This window comes from Delphinapterus leucas, chromosome 7 (assembly GCF_059928025.1).
Source record: "Delphinapterus leucas isolate spDelLeu-1000000601 "Yukka" chromosome 7, BTC_Dleu_Yukka2, whole genome shotgun sequence".
Taxonomy (NCBI): domain Eukaryota; kingdom Metazoa; phylum Chordata; class Mammalia; order Artiodactyla; family Monodontidae; genus Delphinapterus; species Delphinapterus leucas.
The window spans coordinates 11,926,278-11,950,737 of NC_143135.1; the positions used below are offsets into that span (position 1 = coordinate 11,926,278).

At 52.7% G+C, this 24,460-nt stretch overlaps 2 protein-coding genes across 2 annotated transcripts; one reads left to right on the top strand and one right to left on the bottom strand.

Annotated features, from left to right (window-relative positions):
• Positions 1-1,780: 1,780 nt before the first annotated feature.
• On the top strand, positions 1,781-13,494 carry UBE2L6 (ubiquitin conjugating enzyme E2 L6). Its single transcript, XM_022591951.3, has 4 exons — positions 1,781-1,942; positions 5,828-5,923; positions 8,949-9,135; positions 12,706-13,494. The coding sequence occupies exons 1-4, from the start codon at positions 1,916-1,918 to the stop codon at positions 12,855-12,857; spliced, it is 462 nt and encodes a 153-aa protein (XP_022447659.1). The 5' UTR covers positions 1,781-1,915; the 3' UTR covers positions 12,858-13,494.
• Positions 13,495-14,824: 1,330 nt separating this feature from the next.
• Positions 14,825-23,966, bottom strand: SMTNL1 (smoothelin like 1). Its single transcript, XM_089914806.1, has 7 exons — positions 22,418-23,966; positions 22,094-22,226; positions 21,930-21,981; positions 20,532-20,690; positions 20,236-20,350; positions 19,932-20,083; positions 14,825-15,188 (listed from the first exon to the last, which is right to left on the bottom strand). The coding sequence occupies exons 1-7, from the start codon at positions 23,390-23,392 to the stop codon at positions 15,044-15,046; spliced, it is 1,731 nt and encodes a 576-aa protein (XP_089770932.1). The 5' UTR covers positions 23,393-23,966; the 3' UTR covers positions 14,825-15,043.
• Positions 23,967-24,460: the final 494 nt, after the last annotated feature.

Here is a 24,460-nt window from a genome sequence, read left to right on the forward strand (position 1 = left end):
CTGGTTGGGGAACTAAGATCCCACAAGCCGCTGTGGGGCCTGAAGAAGCAGAAGAAACAGCAGCAGTAGCCGAAGCCCAGTTAAAGTTTCCTGAATTGGGGCTTCCCTGGTGGCGCAGTGGTTGAGAGTCTGCTTGCCGATGCAGGGGACACGAGTTCGTGCCCTGGTCCGGGAAGATCCCACATGCTGCGGGGCGGCTGGGCCCGTGAGCCATGGCTGCTGAGCCTGCGCGTCCGGAGCCTGTGCTCCGCAACGGGAGAGGCCACAACAGTGAGAGGCCCGCGAACCGCCCCCCCCCAAAAATAGTTTCCTGAATTGAATTAAACAGAATTAATCATCCTGCAAATACAGTACATCCCACATCTGAGCAGAGAAGTTGCTTGGTTCCGACACACTTAGATAAAAAGTAAGTGAGGGGACTTCCCTGGTGGTGCAGTGGTTAAGAAGCCGCCTGCCAATGTCAGGGACACGGGTTCGAGTCCTGGTCCGGGAAGATCCCACATGCCGCAGAGCAACTAAGCCCGTGAGCCACAATTATTGAAGCCTGCGAGCCACAACTACTGAGTCTGCGCTCTACAGTCCCCGAGCCACAACTACTGAAGCCCGCGTGCCTAGAGCCCGTGCTCTGCAACAAGGGAAGCCACCGCAATGAGAAGCCCGCGCATCGCAACGAAGACCCAACGCAGCCCAAATAAATTAATTAATTAAAAAAAAAAAAAGTAAGCGAGGGAGTGAGCTCAGAACTCAAAATATGCGCTCAAAATATTTTCTGATTTCCTTCCTCCTCTGGACTGGGGATGGGGGTGAGGAAGATGGGTTCAGTCCTCCCAAAGAGTCTCATTATTACTAGGAGATTCTTCCCCAGATGCTGCTCCGTGCTCTGGGGCTGCTAGTCCACAGTGGCCTCAGCTTCGTGCTGCGGGATAGGCCCTCTGCTCTTGCACAGGGGTGGAGACTCCGGGCTGTGTTTTGGGGCACACAGTAGGCCTGCAGTTTGTAATGGAGTGATGGTAAAATAAGGCAGGCCCCTTAAGTACATCTTGGGGCTCCCAACACCCCAACTGTCTCCCAAATCTAACATATAGTAGGCACTTACTAAGTATTAAACCTAGTAAAGGATTGAAGGGTCTACCAAACCCCAAAGCAAGAGAACGGATCCAACAGCGCCCCCTTGCGGTGCTCTGCATCAAGAAGTCACCTGGGAGAAACGTCTGCAGTTCCACCACCGAATGCTGGACAGCACAAAGGATCCCAAGCTGCCAGGGGAGGCGTCCTTGTCGGGGCTATAGTCTACGCTGTCTCCCACCCATTTTTAGAGATGGGGCACATGGGCCCAGAGAGGGGAAATGATTTGCCCAGGGGGCTCTGGGAATTCGCTAGAGGGGCTTAGGGCGGCGGTCTGACGGCGGAGACCCCCGAGCGACCTGTCGCGGAGCTGCGCGTGCATAGCGAGCATCCTGTATTTGCTTAGAGCAAGTGTGTGTTTGGGGCGGCGGCTGAGAGGAGATGGTGCAGCCCCCGGCTGGGCCTCTAGCGGCGGAGCTGGAACTAGAACCCGGATGGGCGGACCCCGGCCCCGCGCCCCCTCGCGCTCGCTGCCTGGTGCAGGGCGCCCCCTAGCGGGACGCCGAGATCCGGCAACGCCGCGCTCTTCCAGGCCCGCCTGGTCTCACGACAAAAGAGCTCAAGTTCCGGGGATCCGAGCCCACCCCCCCGGGGACCGGGCGGGTCCTCCCCTCCGTGGCCTCGCAGTCTCAGCCGAGGCGGCGGGGAGCAGGTCAACCCGGTCCCCGCGGGTGGAACGGAAAGTGGGCGGGGCTCCCGGAGGTGGTGTCCCCGGGGCGGGGTGCGCGGAGTTCGCAGTCCGGTGCACACTCTAGCTGGAGTCCGTCGGAGCTTCACACTCGGTCCCGAGATGACGGCGAGCAAGCGGGTGGCGAAGGTAACCGCGAGTAGGATGACCCCTTTGTCACGGTTCCGGTGACTTTCTATTCCGTCCTCCCTCCATCCCTCCTCCAGCTCTCCGAGCGCATTTGTTTGTCTGGGTACCAGGGCTGGCTGAATCCCTGCATCCCTGCCCCCTCCCCAGTGGAAGAGTGGGTCTACGAGAGGGGCCAGAGCTGGAGTTTGGGGAGTTGAGGACGTGTCGAACTGGGGTGTCGCTGGCTCCCTGAGCTGTGCTGGGGATGGGGATGAGCCACCTCCCCCCAAATTGGTTTCAGTTTCATTTCACTGCCAGAAACTTGTGATAACAATTACGTGCGTCTCAGGTGCGGGAGGGGTTGGTTCCTTGGCGTCTTTTTTGGAGCCAGGCGTTCTGTTGGGGGTGGTGGCAGGTGACTTTTGAACAGAGGGAACCAGGGCAAGGTCCTTGCCTTGGAATAGCCCATGGCCCGCCCCATATTTTCGTACCCACATTAGAGTCCCGAGAAGTATGCGATGCTGAGTGGGAGTTGAAAGCAACGTTCTCAGGGTATTCTCGGGAGGAAAAGATGCCAGGGAGAACCTAGAAGGTGTCCTGGAGTAGGTGGCGTGTATTCATTTGTTCTACAAATGTTGAATGCCTCCTATATGCTGGCTCCTGTTCTAGGAGATAAGGAGGCAGAGATAAACAAACCTACCCCTTCTGAGCTTTCATTCCGATCAGAGACACAATTTGAAGTGAGGTCGGGAAGGATGGGGAGTTGGCGATTTTCCCCACGAGGTGGGAAAACCCAAGGGGTTTGGAGGACTGAGATGTGGCTGGGACTGGAGGCAGATGGGGAAGGTAGAGCAATCCTCAGGACACCCCTCAGGCTTTGAGGCTCTCAGAAGTGCCCCTTCTATGTGCAGGCTTGAGGGGGGTGAAGAGGGAGTGCTACCCTCAGCCTCTGAGAAGAAAATGATCTGAGATGGGGGCACCCAGAGCAGGCTCAGCCCAGAAGGACTGAAATCTGGAGGTTGGCAGCAAAATAGGGCAGAGAGTCTTTCCAGCCAAGTGGGAAAGAGCTAGGAGCCAGTATTTATAGCACTGGCACCACTAAATGCCAGGTAGTTTACATTAGTTATTTCATCTCATTCTCACAGCAACCCTGTGAGATAAGTCCTATACCCCCATTTTACAGATGGGGAAGTTGAGGCTCAGAGAGAATAACTTGATTGTCCTGGGTCACCCCGTAGGGAGTGATGGGGCTGGGATTAGAGCCCAGATTGGTGGGGCTCCAACCCATAGGCTCTTTCAGTGGCTTCCCTACTTTCATTTTCTGTTCCTCTGAGGTGATTTCCTAACAGGCCTCAGGAACAAACTGTGTGTCCTAGCTTGGCTTTCAGCATCCCCAGGCTTTGGGAAAGCCTTGAGAGAACTCATATACAACCAGTAAAGTCCAAGTTCTTCCAGTTATAGTAAACTTGGGGAAAATGTCCATTTCAGAGCTTCTCTGTTCAACCTGGGGCTTCATTCTTGCTGAAGAGTCACAGATGATACTAGTTTGGGGTAAAAGATAAATGAGGGGTCATAGATTCTGGGCAGAAGGTGCAAGAAGCAGTTTGTTGGCACGAACAGAGTTGGAGTACGGAAAGATAAGAAACAGGAGATAAGGGTGTGTTTGTATGTTGGGGGGCAGAGAAAGTTTAGATGGTGCGCAGTGGGGAGGGACCTCTCCCCAGCTGTGGACTGGCTCTGGGGACCTTTCTCTCTGCCTTTGTTTATACCAGGGCTTGTCAGCCTTGTCACTATTGACATCTTGGGCCGGATAATTTTCCGTAGTGTGTTTGTCAGCATCCCTGGCCTCTACCCACTAGAGGTAGTAGCACTCCTCCATTTGTGACAGCCCAAAATGGTCATAGACATTGCCAAATGTCCTGGGGGCAAGTAGGTAAAGTAACCCCCCAGTTGAGAACCACTGGTTTATACCATTTGGTGTTCCAGAAAAATATGACCTGCCCTTGAAAGTCTTTTTTTAAAAAATACTTTTATTTATTTACTTTTTATTTTTATTTTGGCTGTACCATGTGACTTACAGGATCTCTGTTCCCAACCAGGGATCGAACCCATGCCCTTGGCAGTGAAAGTGTGGAGTCCTAACCACAGGACTGCCTGGGAATCCCCTGAATGTCTTTTTATCTGTTGCTGTTTTTTTGTTTTTGTTTTTTAATAAATTTATTTATTTATTTAATTTTGGCTGCTTTGGGTCTTCGTTGCTGCACGCGGGCTTTCTCTAGTTGTGAAAAGCGGGGGCTACTCTTTGTTGTGGTGCGTGGGCTTCTCATTGTGGTGGCTTCTCTTGTGGCAGAGCACAGGCTGTAGATGCACGGGCTTCAATAGTTGTGGCACATGGGCTCAGTAGTTGTGGCGCACGGGCTTAGTTGCTCCGCGGCATGTGGGATCTTCCTGGACCAGGGCTCAAACCCGTGTCCCCTGCATGGGCAGGCGGATTCTTAACCACTGCACCACCAGGGAAGTCCCGCTGTTGTTTTTTTTTAAAGGTCTATTACAGTGGGGAGAGGCAGCATAGGGGTAGAGGGGTAAAAGGTACAAATCATTAGGTATAAAATAAGCCACAAGGATATATTGTACAACATGAGGAATGTAGCCAATATTTTATAATAGCTATAAATGGAGTATAACCTTTAAAAATTGTGAATCGCTATATTGTACACCTGTAACATATAATATTGTACAGCAACTCTACTTCAATTTTTAAAAATTTTTTTAAAAAGAAAAGGAAATATATTTTTTTAAAAGTCTATTGTTCCACAAGATGGACCCCAGAATGGAGAGAGGGGTTCTTTGGTCTCATACATTTGAGAAGTACTGCACGCTTGGGCTCATACCTTGGAGAATCACAACACACAATAACGTATTAAAGGCTTTGGGAAGTCCTGCCCGAAAGAAGTCTGTTTCGTCTAGTGTTTCCCAGTGTACTTGACCGTGGAGCCCTTTTCCCATAATAACTATGAATCTTGCATGGGACGCACCGTATACATTTGCTCTTACTGGGCCCTCTGCCTTGGTACCTCTCCAATTCTCTGCATGGTAGACTCTTATTCGTTCCGCATGACCCAGCTCACAGTGTCACCCTGCGTGAAGCTTTCCTGCTCCCCTCTCCTCTCCTTCCCTATTATGTGTCCACATGTTATTCACATAATCACATCCGTGTTTCTTCCATTACTCCAGTGAAGTTCTTGAGGGCTGGGCCATGTCTTAGTCAAGTGTCAATAGAGGGTACTATTGAGCAGAGGGCTGTTGGGGGCACTCAGTGATGTCCAGGTGACTGGGTCACCTTTCTGGGCAAGTGACACTGCTTGTCCTCTTGTTTCTCTGCTTGGCGTGTAGAGCTCTCCTCTGCTATGGTCTGCCTGAGTCATTTCCCCTCCCCAGGCCTGGTCTGGAGCAGTTTGACAGGCACAGGGTGACGTCTTTGCTGCCTGTTCTGTCCTGAGCACTGTAACGGCACGTCGTCATACTGGGTGCTATGGAAGGGAGGGAGGACCTCGTGACTCTCTAGGAAGAGGACAAGAGGACAGACATTAAGTACCTCGGTTTCAGGAGAAAAGGCTCCTAAGAGAGTTTACTCCCGAGTTGTAATATCTGGAAGCAGTGATGTGCGTGCTGCCTCCACCTGGTACTTACGGAGCTGGGGTGAGGCTAAAATTGGGTGATTCACGCAAAGGCCTGAGCACTGTGCCTGACACATACCAAGTGCTCAGTAAATGGGGGCTATGACTCTGCCAGCTTCTGTCCCCTGGGCGGTCCTGTTTGGGACTTGGACAGTGTGCTGGGGGGCAGGGGAGAGGGGGCTGAAGTAGGGGAGACTAGGCCAACTGCCCGTGCTCTGTCCCCCTGCAGGAGCTGGAGGACCTTCAGAAGGAGCTCCCCAGGTACCTGCGGAACCTGTTCAGCGATGATGCCAACGTGCTGGTGTGGCACGCTCTCCTCCTGCCTGTGAGTATCCACAGGACCGTGGCCAATCCCAGGGATTGGGGTCACTTAGGCCAGGAGCCTGGGCAGGGAGGGTTAGGACTGGGCAAGAATCTTCCCTGCCTTCGAATCCTGTTTTGTTTTGTTTTGTTTTGTTTTTGCGGTACGTGGGCCTCACACTGTTGGGGCCCCTCCCGTTGCGGAGCACAGGCTCTGGATGCGCAGGCTCAGTGGCCATGGCTCATGGGCCCAGACGCTCCGTGGCATGTGAGATCTTCCTGGACCGGGGCATGAACCCGTGTCCCCTGCATCGGCAGGCGGACTCTCCACCACTGCGCCACCAGGGAAGCCCCCTGAATCCCGTTTTTCACTGGAGGTTATCATTGGCAGAGGGGGTCTCTCTCTGGATTGATGGCTTCTGAGGTTCAGGCCGACTGATGAAGAGGCTAAAAGCCTTCTGGATTTAGTAAGGGAGCCCTTCTGCAAGCCAGTAGCTACCATGCCCACCGTGGAAGCTTCCGTAGACAAAGGGCATTAAAAAAAAAAAAAAGAAAAAGAAGAAGAGATCTGTTGGGTCTTTGTCAAAGGATAGGGATGAAGTTCCTGTTTCCCACAGTTGGTAGAATTTGCTGCCTCAGACCTAAAATGTGTTTTGTTCTCTTTTAAAAATCGTATTTCAGAAAATTATTGTTACATATGACAACACAGATAACTCATCTCTACTATTCTGCTTTTTCTCTGTTTATTATTAAAGATCACCTCGATAGAATCTCCCTTTGAAAGTAATATTCCAAAGGACCTATCAAAGTGCAAGATGTCTATTGTATCATCTAATTATTAGTGACCACAGATATTTTCTTTGAGAAGTTCATCTATATACCTTTGGATACTAGGAAATAAAAATGGAAACAGTTGAGCTTTTTATTAGCTCTTTGGAATTTAATGGGAACAATTCATTTGATTATTTAGGATTTGGTCTTCTTACTGACAAGGCAATGGCTTGGGTTGTGCCATTTTCCTTTATTTTTTATATTTTTAAATTTATTTATTTATTTATTTTGGCTGTGCTGGGTCTTAGTTGCAGCACACAGGATCTTCGTTGCGGTATGCGGGCTTCTTAGTTGCGGCATGCGTGCGGGATCTAGTTCCCTGACCAGGGATCGAACCCAGACCCCCTGCACTGGGAGCGCAGAGTCTTACTCACTGGACCACCAGGGAAGTCCCTGTGCCATCTTCTCTTTCAACTGACCTGTAGCCCAGAACAATGGAGAAAGGCTTGAGTCAGGGCAATCCTTGACCCTCTGTCATGTCCTGTGGGCTGCTGGGTTGAAACAGTCCACCACACCTGCTCTGGGCTGGAAGAGTAACAAAATGCTTTATTTAACTCAGGACTTCGGAAGAAGTAGGGCTTTCTCAGCTGACCCTAAGGTGCAGTGTGAAGCCCTCTGTCTGGTCCAACTTCCTCATTTTTACAGATGAGGAAACTGAGCCCCAGAGCTGCTCAAAGCCACACAGCAAGCTCGAGGCGGAGCCAGGATGGGTTCCCAGGACCCAGGGCTCTCAGCTTCATGGCTTCGCCACCTCCTTCCTCTGATAAGACCCGGGCAGCCCAGCCTGCAACCCCTGCAGAAGGACACACAGACGCTCTCTCGTCCTTTTCTGAGGCCTCACCCGTGGCTTTGTGTCTACTTCCCAGGTCCCAGCCTCTTCTTATTATCGAGAACATGAAAGCTAAGGCATTTTCTTTATCTGCCCAGCATTTGCCCCAGTTCTTATCTCAGACACACCCAAGACCGCTACGGCCTCCTTTCTGCCTTCTGCTGAGGAAGAGGAGCTCTCTTAAAACCTTGACTCTACGCTTGCATACCTGTGTCATTCTGACTGTCTTTGTCCTGTCTTCTCTATCACGAAGGTTCTGAAAGTTTTTGGAGCTTTGAAACCAGCCTGAAGGCCCCTGTGCTCTATGCTGGGGTCACCCAAGTCCTGAGGTTCCTCCCCACTAGGGTTGTAGATTACTGCCCATGTGTGGAGAAGTCAAGTTGACAGTGCTGAGTTCCCATCCTAGCACTGTCACTGTGGCCCTGGGCAAGTTACTTATATACATTACACTTGAGTTTCCTCATCTGGAAGTGGAGATGCTAATACTCATGAGTTTTCATAATACTTATCCTAATAGCTGACATGTACATAGTGCTTGCCATGTGCCAGGCCCTACTCTAAGCTCTTAACATAAATTAGCTCATTTAATTCTTACATAAACCCTATGAAGAAGTCTGTTATTTGTTCCGTATGGGAAAGCACAGAGAGGTTAAGTTACTTGCCTGAGGTTACACAGCTAGGAAGTGGCAGAGCCAAGAGTCACACTCAGGCAGAGTGGCTCCAAAGTCCACGTAACCCCTACACTGTGCTGTATGGGCTAACGTGTGTGGAGCCCTTAGCACAGGGTGGCACAGAGTAGATGCCCAGGAAAGCCTTCTGGTTGCTGGAAGTCTAGAGGGTCTTCTACTGGCTCCTGGCAACTGGTCACTCCAACTCCCAGTTCTTTTTTTTCTTCTTTTAACATGGCAAAATACACATAACAGTATGTACCATCCTCATCATTTTTATGTTCTGAGTTCAATGACACGAAGTACACACACATTATTGTGCAACGATCACCACCATCCATCTCTAGAACTTTCTCATCTTCCAGAACTGAAACTCTGTGTCTATTAAACACTGACTCCCCATCCCTCCTTCCCTCCAGCAACTGGTAACTAATTTTCTAGTTTATGTCTATGACTTTGACTATTCTAGGTACATCACATAAGTGGAATCATACAATATTTGTTCTTTTTTTTTTTTGGATCTAGCTTATTTCACTTAGCACAATGCCTTCAGAGTGTATTTGTGTTGCGGCATGTCGCCATTCATGATTCTTCCTAGGAGTGGAGCAGAGGCTGCCTGGGACCCTGGGGTGGGGGCGGGGAGAGGGGGAAACCAGATCGAGGCCCCAGAAGAAAATGAGCAGCGGTGCCTCGGTACAGAGCTTGATCCCTCTCCTGCACAGGAGAAACCTCCCTACAACCTCAAGGCCTTCAACCTGCGTATCAGCTTCCCTGAGGAGTATCCATTCAAGCCTCCGACAGTGACGTTCACAACCAGGATCTACCACCCCAATGTGGACAGCAACGGGCGGGTGTGCCTGCCCATCACCAGCAAGGAGAACTGGAAGCCTTTCACCAAGACCTGCCAAGGTGGGCCTGGGCCCTGCCTAGAGGGAGGGACCTGGACTGGATGGGGGAGGGGGTCATGGGACCGATTTTCACTTAGAAAAGCCCAGAAGAAAGGAGATAAAAATTGTGAGTTGGGCTTCTCTGGTGGTGCAGTGGTTGAGAGTCCGCCTGCCGATGCAGGGGACGCGGGTTCGTGCCCCGGTCTGGGAGGATCCCACATGCCACGGAGCGGCTGGGCCCGTGAGCCATGGCCGCTGAGCCTGTGCGTCCGGAGCCTGTGCTCCGCAACGGGAGAGGCCACAACGGTGAGAGGCCCGCGTACCGCAAAAAAAAACAAACAAACAATTGTGAGTCTCAGCTGAGCCTGTCGTCAGATAGAAGGGGCGCGTCCTGAGATCCTGGGCTGGCTGACCTGCTCCTGCCTCTGTTCTCATACCTGGGCAGGTGGGAGAGAGCAGCGTTGCTCTGGGTCAGGGGGGAGAGAAGCAGCTGGGCTATAGAGGGAAGGGCTTGGGATAAGAAGGCCGCATGCCCTATCTGGGGACCTTGGTGAAGTCTGTTCCTTTCCAGGGCTCAGTGCCCTAAATGACAGCTGAGGGGACTGGCCTAACAATGATAACATACGTCACTTAATTAGGCACTTGGGCACTGTGCTAAGAGCTTCACATGCCTTTTTTTTTTTTTTGGCTGTGTTTTGCAGCTTGCGGGATCTTAGTTCCCCGACCAGGGATTGAACCTGGGCCCCCAGCCCAGTGGAAGCTTGGAAGCTCGGAGTCCTAACCACTGGTCTGCCAGGGAATTCCCACATGCCATTTTTTAAAAGTTCACTTTTTTCTTTTTCTAAAACAAATTTATTTATTTATTTTTGGCTGCGTTGGGTCTTCATTGCTGCACGCGGGCTTTCTGTAGTTGCAGCAAGCGGGGGCTACTCTTCATTGTGGTGCACGGACTTCTCATTGCAGTGGCTTCTCTTGTGGCAGAGCACGGGCTCTAGGCACGCGCGCTTCAGTAGTTGTGGCACGTGGGTTCCAGTAGTTGTGGCTCGCGGACTCTAGAGCGCAGACTCAGTAGTTGTGGTGCACGGGCTTTGTTGCTCCGCGACATGTGGGGTCTTCCCGGACCAGGGATGGAATCCGTGTCCCCTGCATTGGCAGGCCGATTCTTAATCACTGCGCCACCAGGGGAGCCCCACTTTTTTTCTTTTTAAGATTTATTTATTATTCATTTGATTTATTTTTGGCTGCATCGGCTCTTAGTTGCGGCTCGTGGGATCTTTGTTGCGGCATGTGGGATCTTTCCTTGTGGTGCGCGGGCTCTTCGTTGTGGTGCACGGGCTCCTCTCTAGTTATGGCGTGTGGGTTTTCTCTTCTCTAGTTGTGGCACGTGGGTTCCAGAGCACGTGGGCTGTGTAGTTCATGGACACAGGCTCTCTAGTTGAGGCGTGCAAGCTCAGTAGTTGTGGTGCACAAGCTCAGTAGTTGTGGCGCGCAGGCTTAGTTGCCCCGTGGCATGTGGGATCTTAGTTCCCTGACCAGGGATCGAACTTGCATCCCCTGCATTGTAAGGCGGATTCTTTGCCACTGGACCACCAGGGAAGTCTCAAATTTTCACTTTTTTATTTGAAGTATAGTTGATTTGCAATGTTGTGTTAATTATACGTATGCACATGTGTTCAGTTATACTTATGTACATATATTCTTTTTCATATTCTTTTCCATTATAGTTTATTACAAGATATTGAATATAGTTCCCTGTGCTATACAGTAGGACCTAGCTGTTTATCTGTTTTATATGTAGTAATGTGTATATGTTAATCCCAAACTCCTAATTTATCCCTCCTCCCCCCCTTTTCCCCATGGTAACCATAAGTTTGTTTTCTATGTCCCTAAGTCTGTCTCTGTTTTGTAAATAAGTTCATTTGTATCGTATTTTAGATTCCACATACAAGTGATATCCTATATTTGTCTTTCTCTGTTTGACTTACATTACTTAGTACGATAAGCTCCAGATCCATCCATGTTGCTGAAAATGGCATTGTTTCATTCTTTTTTATGGCTGAGTAATATTTCATTGTATATATGTACCACAGCTTCTTTATCCATTCATATGTCGATGGACATTCAGACTGCTTCCATGACTGTTGTGAATAGTGCTGCAGTGCACATTGGGGTGCGTGTGTCTTTTTGGATTAGAGTTTTCTCTGGATATATGCCCAGGAGTAGGATTGCAGGACCATATGGTAACTCTACTTTTAGCTTTTTAAAGAACCTCCATCCTGTTCTCCATAGTGGCTGCACCAATTTACATTCCCTGCCAACAGTGTAGGAGGGTTCCCTTTTCTCCACACCCTCTCCAGTATAAAAATTCACTTTTTTATTCCCTATTACATTTTTGGTATCTATCCATTGATGACAAATTGAAATTATAATGGAGTAAACATAGTTCAGGCATACAAAGATGGAGTTGGGTAGCCATTGAGGACCTGGTCTGAGACATGTCCCTGCACCACTGAGAACTTGAACTTTCTAACCCAGGGACACCAGCCATTTTTAACCCACCAACTTCATTTAATCCCCTCAGAAGCCCCCTGAAACAGTGCTCTCATTAGCTCCATTTAATAGTTGAGGACACCGAGGCATATGAGAGGAGAAGCGCTTGCCTGAGCTGGCAGGTGGCAGAGCTGGGATTCGGAGCCTGCTTGGGTGACTCTGGAACAGCACCGTCCAGCAGAACTTTCTGCGGTGATGGAATCCTTCTGTAGCTGCCCTGTCCAATGCCATGGTCACTAGCCACATGTAGCTTTCGAGCACTTGAAATGTGGCTGATGTGACGATGAACTGCATTCCTAATTGTAGTGAATTTCCATTAATTTAAATTGAGATAACTACGCATGGCTGGTGGCTACCATAGTGCGTACTATGGCTCTAGAGCCTATGGACGTAATCAGTGTGCGATCAATCCTGCCTCTGGACCAGCTCGGGAGTTCTTAACCCTGGAAACAAGAATCCTGGGGCCGGGGATGGGGAGGACTGTTCCTTGGATGAGCTTCAGGAGGTCGGTGAAGCGCTCTGGACTCAGAACCGCACGTCTGTGTGTATCCGTATGCGCACGTGCCTGGGGAGATGGGCCACTGCCTTCACCAGGCTTCCAAAGTCGCCCGTGAAAGATTTCCAGCCACGGGGCAGCAGTGGTTTCCAGTCTTAAGCCTCAGAATCCTTTTTTCCCAAATAAAAGTTGTTTTGGAATCCTAATAACACAGCAGAAAAGCAACGTGTTTCTTCTCGAAAAGGGAATAGAACCTAGAAACCCTGTTTATCTCACCAACCCCCATGATGGGTAGCTTCTGTGACACCGTGAAACACAGTTTGAAAAGCACTGATGTAACTGGTTATGGCTTTGGGCATCATCAGTGAATGTGGTAAGAGGCATTTCATTTGGTTGTAACGTCATCCTAAGACATGGAACCTCCTTGGGGGATCTCCCAAGGAGTGAGCGTGACATTTCAGGGGATCTGGGAGTGGGCAGCCATCGCTTCCTTCCCAGGATTTTTTTCCTCCCATCCTGATGTCCTGATCTGACCTCTCTCCCCAGTTTTGGAGGCCCTCAACCTGCTGGTGAATAAACCAGAGCTGGGGCAGCCCCTTCGCTTGGAGCTTGCTGACCAGCTGACACAGGACCCGGAGCTATTCAACAGGAGGGCCGAAGAGTTCACCCTCCAGTTTGGAGTGGACCGACCCTCCTAACTCTGCCTCTGGCCCATCTCTGCACTGGATGCTTTCTGTGTGATGGACAGACACATGCCATGGGCTAGGGGCCAGAGCCCCTTTGTGGTCCATTTCCTGCTCATTTCTTCCAAGTTTTCCTTCTTAGATTGTTAGTCATTTGTGTGTGTGTGTGTGCGCGTGTGCATGTGTGCGTGTGCGTATGTGTGTTTGGTGGTGGTGGGGCCGCAGTTATGTGTGTGGTACGGGGATCCACTGGCCTCAGGTGTGCTTTCCCCACTTCCTTTCTCTGCCCCAGAGCCAGGGGCATTTAGGTTTGCAGGGTCGCACTTCCAGCTCTCCAGCACTCTGTGATGTGGGAAGCCTGATCCTTAGAGACTCAGGCTGCCTTGCAGGCCAGCTCACAGGAAATGAGCCCAGCAGCCAACCAGATTCCACTGAGGGCCCAGGCATGGGGGGTACGGGGAGGGCAGAGGGGCAGGGGGGAGTATGGGAGGGAGGCAGGGCACAGGGAGGAGGGACGTCTACTTACGGTTGAGTGTTTTGTTGATTGAGTGATTGAAAATAGCCAGACCGCTGATAGACATGTATAGATGCAAAACCTTTTCTCTTCCACTGATGAATCATAAAGTGAAGAAACTAATCTCCATCCCAGAAATCTGACTACATGGGGTTTTTTTTTTGTTTGTTTTTTTCCTTTTAATTTTTTTTTTGGCCACACAACCAGGGATCGAACCCACACCCCCTGCAGTGGAAGCGTAAGGTCTTAACCACTGGACCGCTGGGGAGGTCCCCTGACTACACGGTTTTTAAAACCACTTGCTATCCCATTAGGTTGCTGGTTCCTAGGGACCAGGCTTTAGGCGGGGAGGTGTTTCCCCTCCAGCTTCCAGTCCACGGGAGCCACGGAGACCATGTGTTTGCCCAGCTATTAAAGCCACAGATGGACCGTGGAGTCCAACTGAGTGTTCACTGAGGGGACGGGTGGTTAATCGGGAGAAGAGGAGGCTGGGGATTTAGCTGCAGCCTAGCTAAAGGTGTGACCCTGCTCTCCATCAGCTGAGGGCTCGGTGGGCGTGGAGCCTTGTGTGACCCCAAGCATTGTGGGGAAAGCTGGCCATGAGGGATTAGACCACCCTTGGCCTGAGCGGTCGTCGACACGTCCACAAGGATAACATCCCCATTTTTATAGAGGACGCAACCAAGGCACAGAGCACTTCAGTGGGTGGCCAGGTCCACTCTGCTGATCAGGGCAGAGGCCACCCCTCCAGCTGCAGTGCCAAGCTGGTTGGGTTTTGTTTTTTTCATGAACTATTCTCATCAGTGCACATGCTCCAAATGGCTGAGGAAGCCAGACAAGATTGTTAGCGGGAAATTATACTCAGCTCCAGGGTTCATCTCTAGTGAGCCGCAGAAAGGCAAAAACAAGCCAAAACTCTGGCCAGGGTTGGAGGGATTAATTTAGCACAAAGGAGGAGCTTTCTGGGTGCAGTGGTTCTAAGCTCCTTGAAGACCACTGGCTTTTAAGAGACAGAATATGGGGTATCTTTGAGTCAGGGGAATCACTCCAGGCCCCACTAGCCTAGTTGGGGTGAGATTTGTAGAGAATCTTCTACTCTAGTCCCTGCCCTGGAATTCCCTAGTCTGGGAGAAGTGTGGAAAAAGGGAAGAGAATTGGGAAAGTGCCACCCATGGCTGGAAATGTAAGATGTGTTGTTACTTTGGGCCACCACTTAAAGAACACTTATGGGACAGGCCCCGGGCAAGGCTGTTTGTCCTTTTCATGATCTCATTTAACGCTCACAGCACCTGCATGATTTTGAGCTCCTAGCATCCCCATGCAGACGGTAAACTGAAGCTGAGAGGTTCACTCACTGGCCCAGGGACACACAGCTGGTTAGTGGTAGGACCCAGCCCACTCTCCTTTCCCAAATGCCTTTCATGGTTGTTGAGAAAATCATGTCAGATGAGGAACCCTGGCGGCCGGGGTTTATTATCCAAGTGAGAGATGTTCCTGCTGGGTTAGGGAGGGAGCACAGATTTTACAAAAGAACTTTTCACGTAGTTAAGGCTGGTGCCATCTGCCCTTGTCTGAGCCCCAGCACTGCTGCCACCATGAGCAGAAGTGAGCCTCTGGGCCACGGCTGGTCAGCTGGGCTCCCTGCCCGCCTCTGCCCACAGGGTTGGTCAGCCCCTCATTTCTTCCCTCATTTCTTCTTGGTCTTCACCAGTCCCTTCTGCACGAGGCTGCGGTACAGCTCCTGGATGTAGGTGTAGACGCACTTGGAGTCGGGCACTGCCAGCCGCACCATGTCATCCACTTCCAGCAGCTGGGCACAGTCGGCCAGTTTCCTGAGGGGCAGGTTGGGGAGGGGTGAGGAGGGGTGGAGCAGAGAGCCAACGGTGAAGGATGCGAGGCCTAAGGGGACAGCCCGGCGAGGATGAAACCCACAGAACTGTGTGTGGCAGAGCTGGGAGGTCATCTAGGGCAACCATCCCATTGTACAGATTAGATAACTGAGGCCCAACAGAGTCAAGACTCAAACTCAGCGTGGTCTGATTCCTAAGCCCCTGTTTTCATTGCACTGTGTGCCTTCACGTAGGAGCGGGACCTTCTGGTCTATAGTTGTGCATTAGCCCACCCCTTCCACGTGCTCATATACCTGTCCTCAGGGAGAGTTTAAAAGACAACCCCAACACTAGCCAGAGTGTTGGCTTGTGGCTGCAACATCTCCAGCTTCAACCAGTTTCCGTGTATTTATTGAGGGGTACTATGTGCTAGGTACTCTTCCAGGGAATTCAGCACTGAACAAAATAAAAATTCCCCACTCCCATGTCACTGACATTCTCACTGCAGTAGACAGACAGTAATCAAACAGAAATCGATGGTACATTAGATGATGAGAGGTGCTGTGGAGAAAAATAAGGCAGGGAAGGGGGACAGGGTATGTTTCTGTGTTCAAGGGGATTTAAAAAAATATGTTAGTAATGGCTTTATTTTTAAATTTTTCATCTATTTATTTATTTATTTTGTGCCAGCGCCTCGCAGCTTGTGGGGTTTTAGTTCCCCGACCAGGGATTGAACCTGGGTCCTTGGCAGTGAAAATACGGAGTCCTAACCACTTGACCGCCAGGGAATTCTCCAAGGAGAATTTTAATAGGGAGCCCAGGAAAGTTCTCTTAAAGAGTGTAAATTGGGGACATCCCTGGTGGTCCAGTGGTTAAGGCTCTGCACTTCCAGTGCAGGGAGCACAGATTCAATCCCTGGTCGTGGAACTAAGATCCCATGTGCCGCGGAGCAACTAAGCCCGTGCACCACAACTACTGAAGCCCACGCACCTAGAGCCCGTGCTCCGCAACAAGAGAAGCCACCGCAGTGAGAGGCCCGTGCACCACAACAAGGAGTAGCCCCCGCTCGCCACAACTAGACAAAGCCCGTGCACAGCAACGAAGACCCAACACAGCCAAAAATAAATAAATAAAACAAATTTATTAAACAAAATTTAAAAAGAGAGTAGATCGGGTACATATCTGTGGGAAGAGGATTCCAGGCAGAGGAAACAGCATGTGCAAAGGTCCTGAGGCAGAAGTGCTTAATGTGTTTGAGCAACCGCATAGAACTTAGCAGCAAGTCCTCTTTTTCTAACTTCCCAGCTGCTCTTTGGGGCCACGTGCTACTCCTGGCTTTGCTAAAGCCGATCATCTGATCTAACCACTGTTGGGACCTTGCCACCATGTGCCAGGAGTTTTATCAAGTGCTTCCCTTCCCCCCTGTTTTTTTTGGTTGCGCCACACAGCTTACAGGATCTCAGTTCCCCAACCAGGGATTGAACCCAGGCCACGGCAGTGAAAGCCTGGAATCCTAACCACTAGGCCACCAGGGAACTCCCCAGTGCTTTCCCTTGAATGGTCTCATTTACTCCACTCCTCTGTGTTCAACCAGCAGAAGAGGAACTGGAGACTCGGAGCATTTTGGTGATTTGCCCAACGTCAAAGTGAGTGACACAGCTGGGACTCCACCGCAGGCCTGCCTGATGTCTCTGGCATCCCTGCCCTGTAGCCGGGTCTCAGCAGTCCCAGCCTGCCAAACCGCCATGGGTGCTGGCAGTAGGAGAAACCAGGGTCCCAGCGGAAATCCTCTCTTAGAGCTGAGGCAGCTGGACCGAAACCCAAGCCGGGCTGGCCTGGGAGCGGGAGGCAGGAGCACAGACTGGAGGATTTCGAAGAATGGGACAAGCTCCCTGCAACCAATGCAGTGATCTTGGCTCCTGGATGTGGGTTGGGGTGCTGTTCCCATGCAGGAGAGGCAAAAGCTTCACTCCCACTGGGCCTGGGGAACGGGGTCGGGCTCCTCGAGCAGCACAGCCGATCAAGCCACCTGGGGGCCCCAGCTTTGACTGTTCCATGGGAATCAGAGGCAACTTCTAGAAGGGAGCCAGCTGCGGCAGGGGCCCCCTTACTTTGCACGCTTAATCTGCACACCAGGCCCTAAAAGAGGTTAAGTCAGCTGCCGAGGGTCAAAGAGCTAGGAAGGGGGACTTCCTTGGAGGTCCAGTGGTTGGGACTCTGAGCTTCCACTGCAGGGGGCACAGGTTCGATCTCTGGTCATCACTGGTCAGGAAACTAAGATCCTGCATGCCTCATGGCGTAGCCAAAAAAAAAAAAAAACAGAGCTAGGAAGAAGGAGGCACCCCCCTACCTCTTCTCCCTCCAGCCTCCATCCCCACGCATCCCCTGCACATCCTTCCCTTTTCACTGCTGCCTGATGCCTCCTCTCAGCCTGTCACCATCACCTGACTATTCCTTCAGCCTTTCTGTGGCTCTGCAGGCTTGCAGCCAAGGCAAGGCAGCTGCAGGAGGACCACGACCCCGCCCCACAGGCCGGGGACACCTGGTCAGGGCCAAGCCACGTGCCCTTCTGATGTTCACCAAGAGCTCTCAGCCCCGACTAGAAGTTTCATTTTCCAATCCTGGTTCATCACCATTAAAGGTGCTTCTGGGGCTTCCCCGGTGGCACAGTGGTTGAGAGTCCTCCTGCCGATGCAGGGGACACGGGTTCGTGCCCCGGTCCGGGAAGATCCCACATGCCGCGGAGTGGCTGGGCCCGTGAGCCATGGCCGCTGAGCCTGCACACCCGGAGCCTGTGCTCCGCAACGAGAGAGGTCACAACAGTGAGAGGCCCACGTACCGCCAAAAAAAAAAAAAAAAAAAAAAAAAAAGGTGCTTCTGAGCCCAGAGCAGGACATGGTGCTCCGGATGCCCTCAACCCCCCACCCCAGGGCACTCCCCCCATCCCTTGGCGGGACCAACTGGAAGGGATCTTCTGTAGCACCAAGTCTGGTGGATTTCAAACGGCATCCTTGGTGCCCTAGGGCCCTATAGACATGCTTCAGGGACCATCTTGGGAAGCAGAGCTGGAGTGCTCCAAGAACCCCTCCCAACCTCAAAAGGCCTCCCTAAAATCTGTTTAATATGTTGGGTGTTCATTTAATATTTTGCTTGAGGAATCTGTCAGGGGGGAAAAAACATCTGAAAAGCACAGATCAATACCAGCCTTCTCGTCCATCTCGTCTTGCCGATGGGGACACACAGGCCCTGAAAGGGGAAGGTTGCTGCCCAGGCTTCCCTGCAGGCTGGCGGCCAGGCCTGGACTAGACCAAAGGGCTCAGCCTCCTGGACCAAGGTGCTGCTAACATCCCCAGTGACTTATTCCCTGCCCCCGGGCTTTAGAAATGCACTCAGCGGGAAATGCATTCCCGGGCCTCAGAGCTGTCCTCATGGACCACTCCCTATGCATAGTCCTATCTCTACCGGGTGGCTCAGAAGCCCCTCCCAGGTGGGAAAGGACGGGCACTCCAGGCGTGAGCTCCTTGGGAGCCCCAAGACCATCAGGTCATGTCTCTCCGGTGGGTGGAGATAGAGGCCTTTGGCTGAGTCTGGTTTTGATGCTTCGGTGGTGGGAGTGCCCCCTCCTCCCCCGCCACCTGGCAGCCATGTCTTGGTCTCTTAGGTTCTTCCTTGGGCCACACTGATCCTCACACCCCTCCTGCCTGTCTAGTCCACCCCTGTCTCCATCCCTCCACCACCCCGGCACCCAGCTATGTGAACCCCAGCAATAAATCCCCTCCAGGTCCCACACTGAATAATAATTATCATAACAACTGTGATATCATTCATTATAACATAGGAGCTAAGATTTTTTTTTGAAGTGTTTGCCATGGGTTAGGCACTGTTTATAGGGACTTTACTTACTTACTTACTTAATTCTCACCATAGCCCTGCCAAAGAGGAAATGTCATGCCCATTTTAAAGGTCAGAATATGGAGGCTCAGAGAGGTGAAGGAGCCTGTCCAAGATCACACAGCTAACAAATGGCAGAGTCAGAATCTGGCCCTAAATCCCAGCATCCACCCTGCCTGCCCCTCCTCTACCCCTTACCGTGCCCGCATTTTCTTCACAGCACCTGTTCCCTTACATTATATTTCACACGTGTGTGTGTGTGTTTATGATCTGTCTCTCCCTTTAGAATGTGTCATAGGCACGCAGGGATTTTGTAAGTTTCACTCACTGCTATGTCCTAAAACAGTTCCCAGCAATCAAAAAATATCTGTTGGGGACTTCCCTGGTGGTTCAGTGGTAAAGAGTCCGCCTTCCAATGCAGGGGACGCGGGTTCGATCCCTGGTCAGGAAACTAAGATCCCGCAGGCCGTGGGGCAACTAAGCCCACGCGCCACAACTACTGAGCTCGCGCGCCTCAGCTAGAGAGCCCACGTGCCACAAACTACCGAGCCCACGTGCTCTGGAACCCACGCGCCACAACTACAGAGCCCACACGCCACAACTAGAGAAGAGAAAACCTGCATGCACAGCTAGAGAGAAGCCCGCGCGCTGCAACAAAAGATCCCGCATGCCGCAACTAAGACCCGATGCAGCCAAAAATAAGTAAATCGTAAAGAAATATCTGTTGAATTCATGAATGTGTGGTGACAGCCTCTACCTGACCACCGCACTACCCGACCCCTGTGAATCCGGCCCTCGATTCTGTGTAGGTGAGCAGAGCTCCCACCCACCTCTGCATCCCCTGGCATGGCTTACTCGGCTGTGGAGAAGGCCAGGGAGAAGTTGTGCCGGCGCTTGGCTGGGTCCAGCGCAGCATAGTCAAAGGCATCAGGGAAGAACTTGTGGACGAGGGCGCAGAAGGCCATGCCACTGCTCCAGCTTGAGGAGAAGTTCTGGATGTCCACATGCTGCGGGCAAGCGGGGCCCAGAGGCCTCGGTGAGCCTCAGCCAGAGGACCCAGACTTTGCCCCCTCTGGACCTCCCACCCTCTGGGCTTTGCACCACACAGACCCTCCCAGCACTGCTGCCCTGGGGAAGGGTCCCTTGCCCCACCATGCACCTCGTAGTTCCTCGTCATGGCCCGGCACCACTCCAAGAGCATGTTCTTAACGCCGCCGATGGCTGCCCCCACGGCCTTGGTGTTCCGGAACAGGGCCGTGGGGCCCGAGGCTGCCCTGTGCGCAAGGGACAGAGAAGGTCAGGCCAGAGAGGTGGGAGGGTCCCATCAGGGAGGAGCCCCAGCCCCAGATGTCAGTCTTCCTGCTGGGGCTCAGGCTGTTCCTATTGCCCCTCAGGACTCCCCCCCACCGACTGTCCAACCAACCCAGCCTCCACCATTCCTCACCCGCATCTTACCCCCCAAACTTGTCTACGATGGCTTTGCGGTTCTGGGCACGGGGCCCCCGGGGCCGGGCAGGGGCTGACACCCTGCGCTCTGGTGCCTTGTCTTTCTTCTTCTCCTGTGAGGGAGGGGGCTCCGTGGGGCTCTGGGACACGTCACTGGGTGAAGATTCACTGCATGGAAAAGTTCGGAGAAGGGTGAGAGGGGCTGGGACCAGCCACTGAGGAGGGAGGAGGCTGGCTGAGCGCGGCCCCTGCAGTCTCAAGAGGCATACGAAGCTGTGGTCCCACTCTTGCACACGTTTTCCTCTGGGCCCAGCACTGGGAGGGGCTGGGAAGGAATAGTGAGGCTCAGTCTCACTTTGGTGAGCACGTGGTCTGGTGGCATGTGTGGACAGAGCTAGAGCACATCTGAGGTCTGACCTGGGGCTGAATCCTGCCTTTGCCTCTTAGTTGCTATGTGATCTTGGGACTGTCGTGTCACTCCTCTGAGCCTCAGCTTCCTCATCTGTAAAATGGGGCAAGAATAGCTACCTGACAGGGTGGTTCTAAGGCCTGCGTGGGAGGGGGAATGTAGACCACGCTCCACGAACGTTCAACCGGGTACCTTTCCCTAAGAAGGTGACACGGAGGTGAGCTTCAGCTCGAGATAAAGGAAGACTCTTCTAATGACAAAAGTTGTGCCCTGGCGAGAGTAAGGCTATCGTGTTATCCAGCACCAGCCAGGCACCAGGCGCTGGGCTGAGGGCTTTATACACAGATGTCGTTTGAGCCTCACAAAAATCCTACGAGGTAGGTACCGTGACTGTGCCCACTTCACAGGGGAGGAAAGGGGCAGTGATGTGGCCAAGGTCACACAGCTGGTAAGTGGCAGCGTCATTGTCCAAACTCAGGCTTTCTGCTCACTCGCTTATGGGTGAGGCTGACACCGCTGAGGCAAGCAAGACCAGGAGGCTTCAGCAGTGATTGAGAGACGGACCAGGTGTGCTCCACGGCCCCTTTGCTCCCACACTCTGGCTCCTTTTGTCTCCTGGGCTCTGCCCTGGGCTAGAGGGCTGAAAACCATAATTCCTGGCATATCTTGAGACCAGCACTGGGGAGGCCCAGGCCCAGGGGATGGCAGCCTTTAAAGGAAGCAAGCGGGGGCTTCCCTGGTGGCGCAGTGGTTGAGAGTCCGCCTGCCGATGCAGGGGACACGGGTTCGTGCCCCGGTCCGGGAAGATCCCACATGCCGTGGAGCCGCTGGGCCCGTGAGCCATGGCCGCTGAGCCTGCGCGTCCGGAGCCTGTGCTCCGCAACAGGAGAGGCCACGATAGTGAGAGGCCCGCGTACCGCAAAAAATAAAAAATAAAAAAAACAAAGGAAGCAAGCGGTAGCAGGGTTTGGAGCTGGGGCTCCAGAGTCTGACATTACCTGGCTGAAGGACTGGTCTCTCCGGAAGCTGCGGTGTCTGGACTCAGCCCATCTAGGGGAAAGGAACGGGAGGGAGGCAGGCTGGGGTGACCCGTGGTGTGCAGCCCGCGTGCTCCCTCAGGGAGGCCCCTGCGGCGTCCGCGGGCTCCTGGGCTCTCACTCACCTGGGCTGAGGCCGCTGCCCTCCTCCGTGGGGCTCTCGGGCCATTCCTCGGCAGACTGGGGAAGCGCTCCTGCCCCTTCCTCCGCCCCTTTCTCCGCACCCTGGTCCTGCTCTTCATCAGGACAGCCTGGCTCCTGGAATGAACATGGGCTGTGTGGGCCCGCACCTGCCTGAGGCTCTGTGAGGGCTTCAGAAAGATCTGGAAGGCAGCCTGGAGCCACAGTGCTGCATCCCCCACCCCAGGCTCTTGATATCAGTGGGTGGAAGACTGGATTGTCCCAAAGGAATAAAACAGGGGAGGGGCTTGCTTGGGGGAGGGCTGGGCAGGGGGCTCCGGAGAATCGTGGGGCCTCCTCCCTCCTCTCCTCTCCTCTTCCTCACTCACCACCTCCTCCTTCACCTCCTCCTCCTGTGGTTCAGGCTTGGCCTCATCTTCCACAGCAGTCTTCTGAGAGTCCGACTTGGCCTCTGGGGCACTGGCTTTCTCTTCGGTTTCAGCCTTGGGCTCCTCCGTCTTGTTGCTCACCTCCTGAGAGGCCACTGTGGCCTCCTGCTTCCCAGCAGCCTCTCTGCCTCCAGCCGTGGCCTCCTCCTTCCCAGCAGCCTCCCTGCCTTCAGCCATGGCCTCCTCCTTCCCAGCAGCCTCCCTGTCTCCAGCCTCGGCCTCCTCCTTCCCAGCAGCCTCCCTGTCTCCAGCCTCGGCCTCCTCCTTCCCAGCAGCCTCCCTGTCTCCAGCCTCGGCCTCCTCCTTCCCAGCAGCCTCCCTGTCTCCAGCCTTGGCCTCCTCCTTCCCAGCAGCCTCCCTGTCTCCAGCCTTGGCCTCCTCATTCCCAGCAGCCTGCACCTCATCATTCACATTGGCTTTCTCCCTAGATCCAGGCTTGGCCTCTTTCTCATCAGCCCGCTGCTTCTCAGAGGCCAACGTGATCTCCTCTTTTCCCTCAGCCTTCTTGGGTTCAGAGTTGGTCTCTTCTTTCCAATCAGCCATCTCCTGAGGAGCCACGGTGGTCTCTTTCTTCCCGCTGTCATCCTTTTGAAGTTCAGCCTCCCCTTTGGATTCCCCCTGGAATTCAGCTGTAATGCTGTCCTCAGCTGGTGCCCTCTCCTGCTTTCCTGCCCCATCTGGAGGCCCCTCTGTGATGGTCCTCTCAGCTGGGCCTGTGGCCTCCTCCTCAGCAGAGGCTCCCCCTCCCACTGTCTCCGGGACCTCCGTGGCTGGGGACACAGTGGTCCCGTCCTCAGAGGGCTTCCCTTCCTTCTGCTCCATCTCTGAAAAGAGAAGACAAGCAGGCCTGGTCATGCCCCCTTTCTGCCGGTGAAGGCCCTGGAGTCTGGACACCTGCGATTCAGTCCTGGGTCCCCCACTGCTCGGACATGTGACACAAGTATCCACTTTCCCTTTGGCTAAATGAAGCGGTAGAGCACCATATCCCCCACAATGGGGTGTTGGGCCAGCCACGTTTACCTGATGTTGGGTGACGTTCACCTAAAGGCCCTCTGCAGGTTGTGACTTGGGCTTTAAGGAACACTGGGTTCTGTGATGCCTTGTCAATGATTTGGCCTCTTTTTGAATAAGCCAGTGAGGTGGTTATAGTCTGACTAGCCTCCTAGACCCCCATGGAGCACTTGCTATTCTCCCCCTTTTTTTGTTTTGTTTTGTTTTGTTTTTTTGCGGTACGCGGGCCTCTCACTGATGTGGCCTCTCCCGTTGCGAAGCACAGGCTCCGGACGCGCAGGCTCAGCGGCCATGGCTCACGGGCCCAGCCGCTCCGCGGCATGTGGGATCCTCCCGGACCGGGGCACGAACCCGTGTCCCCTGCATCGGCAGGCGGACTCTCAACCACTGCGCCACCAGGGAAGCCCCTATTCTCCCCTTTTGATGGAGATAGCTGCCCTCATGCTCAGAGCCCAAAGCAGACAGAAGTCCCTAGATAGAACTTAATAATACTGTTTTTTGTTTTGTTTTGAGTATTTACTTTATTTATTTTGGCTGCACCAGGTCTTCGTTGAGGCATATGGGATCTTTTAGTTGCGGCATGCATGCAGGATCTAGTTCCCTGACCAGGAATCGAACCCAGGCCCCCTGCCTTGGAAGCTCGGAGTCTTACCCAATGGACCACCAGGGAAGTCCCTAATAATACTGTTTTGATTCAATTGTATTTATTTTTACAGTTACTTTCTGTTTCTGGCCAGTGATATCGAGTTTCCATTTCCAATAGTGGTATAAAGTTTATTTTATGAATACATTTATTGAAGTAAAGTAAGTTAATTCAAAGGAAGACGTTCAGGAAAGCGGAATACAGGATACAAAATACCTAAATCATGGAGGTGGTGTTAAAATGCCTGAAATTTGGGAAACCCTGGGCCA